Source organism: Beta vulgaris, chromosome 6 (assembly GCF_026745355.1).
Source record: "Beta vulgaris subsp. vulgaris cultivar EL10 chromosome 6, EL10.2, whole genome shotgun sequence".
In the NCBI taxonomy this organism is placed as follows: domain Eukaryota; kingdom Viridiplantae; phylum Streptophyta; class Magnoliopsida; order Caryophyllales; family Amaranthaceae; genus Beta; species Beta vulgaris.
Window position 1 is genome coordinate 25,111,945 of NC_079207.1, and position 6,418 is coordinate 25,118,362.

The 6,418-nt window shown below is 35.3% G+C and overlaps 1 protein-coding gene across 1 annotated transcript; it reads left to right on the plus strand.

The window, feature by feature from the left end:
* Positions 1–2,839: 2,839 nt before the first annotated feature.
* Positions 2,840–5,876, plus strand: LOC125498796 (uncharacterized). Its single transcript, XM_048647079.1, has 4 exons — positions 2,840–4,791; positions 4,884–5,195; positions 5,278–5,359; positions 5,451–5,876. The coding sequence occupies exons 1-4, from the start codon at positions 2,840–2,842 to the stop codon at positions 5,874–5,876; spliced, it is 2,772 nt and encodes a 923-aa protein (XP_048503036.1).
* Positions 5,877–6,418: the final 542 nt, after the last annotated feature.

Sequence of the window (6,418 nt, forward strand, 5' to 3'; positions counted from 1 at the left end):
TTTAGTTTGTTCCTTAGAAAGGAACAAACTCTCATTCTCAAATAAGACTACCAATGTTCCTTACCATCCTTACTTGTTCCTTTTACAATTGAACTAGAAAATAAAACGCCTTGCTTTTATTCTTCTTGATCCATTGTTGCTCCAGTATCAGCTTCTAGAAACATCTTTACTTAGTCTTTGAAATCCTCTCTTGACTTCTTCCTTGACTTCGTATTCTCCTAGTTCCTTTCACTGATACCTTAAAAATCAAATACTTAAATAACTCATTAGTTCACTACTTAGTTTGCATCTTTGTCATCATCAAAACTAGGGTTCAACAACATTAATAAAATTCGACGTATCTTTTTCTATTATATAGCAGCGATTAATTATCAAGGTAAAAAGGTTTATGTAAAATATATATCATTCAAGAATTAAAGTACAACATATCTCTATTATATAACGAAAGGGAAAGATATGGTGTCCCCGAATGCGGAGACTATATGTTACCCGCTTCCCATTCTGAGTTACAAATTTACTTACAAATCAAAGGTGGCTTAAAACAAAAATACCAATTATAACACTATGAAATCAGTAAAGTTTGATCATTAATATCAAATGACTAGAGTAGAGTAGGATATATTTGTGTATGTAAGGAAGGTAATAATAAAGTTCTTATAATCGTTTAAACATGACATCGATCAGCTACATCAGTCAATGAACGCACGAGTCTTAAACTGGTTTTAACATATATTTTTATTACATTATATGATTATAAGAAATTTAAATCATGATTATTCAATCTTATATAATAATTATAATTTCAATAAAATTTGGAAAAAAAACCACTATCTAATAAATAAAAAAAACAACAATTATTACTTCAACTAAATTTCAGTTCAGTTCAGCTCTCAATTTTCTTCTCTTATCCAAAAATACTTTTAGTGATATATGTAGTTCAGTTCAATTCAGGTGTTTTGAGCTAAAGTACAGAGGTCTTGAGAGACACGTATTTCTTAAACCGAGGTGTTAAAAAATTGGAAAATTGAAATAAAAAACTCACATGCACCTTAATTAAGATAATTTGTGACTTAAAGAAGTAAAAAGTAATAAAAGTAATCCATCCCCTTAAAAAAATTTAAAATAATAAAATAATCCATTGAATAAAAAAAAAAAGAAAAAACTCAAAATTAGGAACTTAACCAACTATCTCCTTCTTCCCCTATCTTCTTCGCATATCACGCACAAAAAAAAGGCCAATTCAACACCCAAAAAATCTGCTATGCAATCTCAAAGAATCATTCAGATCTTCCAAAAAAAGGAGGGAATTATTAGCGAGAAATTTGAAGTGAAATTAATTGAAAACGCAATTGGCGATTTCCCTCCTTATTTTGGCGGTAAGTGTTACTATTGTTGATAGTTTGCTTGTATAATCCATTCAATTATACAAAATCACGCACAAGATAATTGAAATTCCTAATTTTCGAAATTATAAATTTTATTTCAGAGTGTTCAATATTCATTGCTACTGAATTCGAAGAAGGAGTTTGCTGAAAACACCCTGAATTGCACCGTCTTAATATTCAGGTATGCAGAAATTGAGAGTGTTTAATATTCATGTTTTCATGTAATTTTATCTAATATATACCAACTAGAAGCCATTTCAATTACTTAACGTAATTTTATCTAATATATATCACGCACAAGATAATTGAAATTCCTAATTTTTCGAAATTATAAATTTTATTTCAGAGTGTTCAATATTCATTGCTACTGAATTCGAAGAAGGAGTTTGCTGAAAACACCCTAAATTGCACCGTCTTAATATTCAGGTATGCAGAAATTGAGAGTGTTCAATATTCATGTTTTCATGTAATTTTATCTAATATATACCAACTAGAAGCCATTTCAATTACTTAACGTAATTTTATCTAATATATATCACGCACAAGATAATTGAAATTCCTAATTTTTTGAAATTATAAATTTTATTTCAGAGCGTTCAATATTCATTGCTACTGGATTCGAAGAAGGAGTTTGCTGAAAACACCCTGAATTGCACCGTCTTAATATTCAGGTATGCAGAAATTGAGAGTTACGCTTTTTACTTGTTCAATTTTCATCGTTATGTGGCTTGGCTGATCTTTGCAACATGATACTTCGTCATTATAATTAGAAGTTTCTAGCTGTGTATAACTCCAAATGCCTTTCTGAAGCTTCCTTGATTCATTTATGAGGACCTCTAACCTGTCATGACACTTAGTTATTAGTCAATTGTCATGTATAGAAGTTTTTAACTCCAATGCCGTCTCTTGTTCTACACTTTTTAATCGTATAGGCCACTGCTGGAGGATAGAGAGAATAAATAGAGAAAAAGCACAAAACAATAAAGGAAATTAGAAAATTCAGATTTAATTTGTTACGAAGCTGCATTTTAACTGACTGAGATTGATGCTTTATTTATAATCGTGACTAAATTATTCATCTACTTGGATCAAAGGTAGGACAATATGGAATCATATAATCATGACTGGATGCTATGCAAGAAAAATGACCCCAAGTATAGAACTGGTGTGAAGAAGTTCTTAGAGTTTGCTTTTACACAAGGAAAAGGAAACCAAGTTGTGCCATGTCCTTGTGTGAAATGCAACAATGAGAGGAGGAAAACCAGGCCGGAAATAGAATTAGATCTGCTAAAGTTTGGGATTGTTAAAGAGTTACACACGTTGGGTATGACATGGTGAAAGCTTTGAATGCCAAGTTGATGCAAATGCTTTAGATGACTCGCATCAAAATATAGAGCATAATTATATGAGTGACATGTTGTATGAAGCATTTGGAATGGCGACACAAGAAGTAGATGCTGAGGTTGGAGAAGTTGTGGATGCATGCAAAGGCTAATGTTGGTATTCGAGGAGATCCAAGTGAAGAAGCCAAAACATTTTATAAATTAATGGAAGACCTTGAGTTACCGTTATATCCAGGCTGTAAAAACTTTTCAAAGTTGTCCTTTCTGCTTAAGTTATTTCACATAAAGTGCTTAGGGGGGATAACAGATAAAAGTCTTTCTATGATTCTTGATCTTTTCAAGGAAGCATTGCCGGAGAATAACACTTTGCCAGAATCCTTCTATGAAGCTCAAAAGACGGTGAAGAAGTTGTCTCTTAACTCCATCAAGATTGATGCTTGTCCTAATAATTGCATGCTATTTTGGAAAGAGCATGCTAATGCGGATGAATGTATAAAGTGTCATGCATCAAGATGGAAAAAAAAGGGACAAGGGAATGGAAATCCCACTACAGAACCTAATCCCAAAAAGCTTCCATGTCAGACAATGAGGTATTTCCCTTTAATACCCAGGCTTCAGAGAATGTTTATGTCATCTAAAATTGCCGCTAGTATGAGATGGCATTCAGATGAACGTCAAAGTGACGATGGGGTAATGACACATCCAGCCGATTCAAAAGCTTGGAAATCATTTGACGATAAATATCCATCTTTTGCCTCTGAAACACGAAATGTTCGCCTTGGTTTAGCAAGTGACGGCTTCAGTCCCTTCAGGAATGGACATATTCCCCATAGCACATGGCCAGTGGTTCTAATACCATATAATTTGCCTCCATGGCTTTGCATGAAACAACATTCTCTGATTTTGTCCACGCTCATTCCAGGCCCTAAGGGACCTAAGAAGAATATTGATGTGTATCTCCAACCTCTAATTGAGGAACTTAAGTTGCTTTCGAATGTTGGTGTGGAGACGTATGATGCCTCAAAAAAAGAGAAGTTTAGGTTGTTCGCTTCTTTGTTATGGATTGTTAGTGACTATCCTGCTTATAGTGATCTCTCTGGATGGAGTACGAGAGGAGAAAAAGGTTGTCCTACTTGCAACAGTGACACATCTTCAGAATGGCTAATAAATGGGGGCAAGTACTGTTACATGTGTCATCGCCGATTTCTACCCATTGATCATGAATGGAGGTACGATGGGGCATCTTTTAACGGCACACATGAGATTAGACCAAAGCCAAAGGAGTTAACGGGTGAGGAAGTGCTTGAACAATTAGTGGATGTTGAATGTGTTACATCCCTTGAGACTCCTACTAGGAAGAGAAATCGACGCAAAGATCAAAAGAACAAATGCAAAGCAATATGGAGAAAAAAGAGCATTTTCTATGAGTTGTCGTATTGGAGTAGTCTTCTAGTGCGTCATAATTTAGATGTGATGCACATTGAGAAGAATGTTTGTGAGACCTTACTTGCTACATTGCTTGACATAAAAAGGAAAAGTAAGGACAATCTGAATGCACAACATGATTTGAAGGAAATGAAAATTAGAAAGTCCCAGCATGCTAAAGAACGAGACGATGGTAGTTGGGAGATTCCCCCGGCTCCTTACACGTTATCCTTGGAGGAAAAAAAGAAGCTATGTACCTTCCTGACGAGTGTCAAGTTCCCTGATGGCTATGCTTCAAATATCTCCCGAAATTCATTGCCGAGAGAGCGGAAATTGAAAAGCCATGACTACCATGTCATTATGGAGCATCTTCTTCCTCTTGCTATACGTGATTGGCCGAAGTCACTGTCCACACCACTTATTAAATTGAGCTCATTTTTCAAGGAGTTGTGCTCTAAGACATTGAATGTGAAAGACTTAGAAATAATGGACAAGGAAATAGTCGTCATCCTATGCGAGCTAGAAAAGATTTTCCCACCGGCTATCTTTGTGATTATGATTCACCTGTCGGTACACCTTGCAAAAGAAGCAATGATTGCGAGACCCGTTCAATATCGTTGGATGTACCCTATTGAGAGGTATGTAGCTTAATATAGTTTGGAAGATAAAAACATCAAAATTTTTTATCTTCTTGACTTGCTTGCTTAGTTTAGTTGTTCCTCTTGTGTAGGTATTTATGTAAACTGAAGAGGTACGTTCGTAACAAAGGGCATCCTGAAGGGTCAATAGCAGAAGGCTATCTTCTAGAGGAGTGTCTAACATTTTGTTCAAGATACATGGAGGATATCGAAACACAATTCAATAAGGAAGATAGAGTCTACGACTGTGATGATCATGGTGATGCTGACGATCGACTACCCATTTTTAAGATAAGTGGTCGAGCGGTCGGGAAAGTCACACCTGGATCATTAACAACACAAGAATGGGAGGATCTCCATTTTTATATGCTCAATAATTGTGAAGAAGTGAAGCCATTCATTGAGTAAGTTTTAGTGTTCTGCAATCAAACCATCTACATATATGCTAAGTTTGTAATTCACCATTATTGTCCTATTTTGCACTAGTGAGTATGAGCGTGAAGTTTCAAACACAACAAAGATGACAATCGCTAGGAAGCGCAAGTTTATTCAATGGTTCAAACATCGAGTAAGTTAAAATAACGAGAAATTTGCCTCCCTCATAGGTCATCTTATGTCTACCTATTTACGTATATAAGTTGGAATAATGTTTGGTGCAGGTGACTTCTTTTGCTCAAGAAAAGCATCCTGCTGTGACTGAACATTTACAGGCCTTAGCGGATGGCACAGATCGTGTTGTAGCGACTGTGAACTGCTACATGGTAAATGGTTCTATGGTCCGCACAAAAGACAGTGAAATGGAAAGAGAGACACAAAACAGTGGGATTGTTGTGTTGGGGGAAAATGATCTTGAATATTACGGTCTGCTACGTGAAGTCATTGAAGTACAGTTGATAGGAGGAAATCGTGTCACTTTGTTCATGTGTGATTGGTGGGATGTTCATAGTCATGGGCGAGGAATAACTAAAGATTGCTTTGAATTCATCAGTGTCAATATCGGAAAGGTGTTGGGAAATGATCCCTACGTTTTAGCTTCACAAGTTGGGCAAGTGTACTATGTTCAGGACGTTGCGAAGCCAAATTAGAAGGTTGTAGTGAAGGCAAACCCAAGGAACTTCTACGACGTTCCTGAAATACTTGTCCAAGATAGCATTGGGGAAACAACGAAAGTTTAATGTGTTTGGCTTTTTTTTTTTTAAATTGATCCATTATAGGGATTTAATAATTCCATTTATATTGATAGAGTTGTTAAACCATTTGTATTGAAATTTTTATGGTAGTTATTATAATTTGTCTGTTTGTTTGAAATTTATGGAATATCAACTTAGATGTTTTTTCCATTCTTTTTCGTGCTATTGAAATTTTTATGGTAGTTATTCTAATTTGTCTGTTTGTTTGAGTAAGTAATGATAATGTTTTTTGTTTAGCGTGTTTTTCTTCGGTGTTGGGAGTTTTTCATGAAAATGTCCAAACCAAGTGGAAAGACATCCAGGAAAAATGTTGAAGGTCCAACAAATGAGTACGAGAAGCTGAGACTTCAAAGGATTGAAGCTAACAAGACAAAGCTGGAGAATCTAGGTGTGAAGCGCATTATGGCTAGCATGAGTAGTCTAGTGGATAGCACGAA

Coding starts and splice junctions, on each gene's coding strand:
- LOC125498796 (XM_048647079.1), top strand. CDS start 2,840: ATGCTGAGGTTGGAGAAGTTGTGGATGCATGCAAAGGCTAATGTTGGT. Junction 4,792..4,883: donor TGGATGTACCCTATTGAGAG/GTATGTAGCTTA, acceptor CCTCTTGTGTAG/GTATTTATGTAAACTGAAGA. Junction 5,360..5,450: donor TTCAATGGTTCAAACATCGA/GTAAGTTAAAAT, acceptor TGTTTGGTGCAG/GTGACTTCTTTTGCTCAAGA.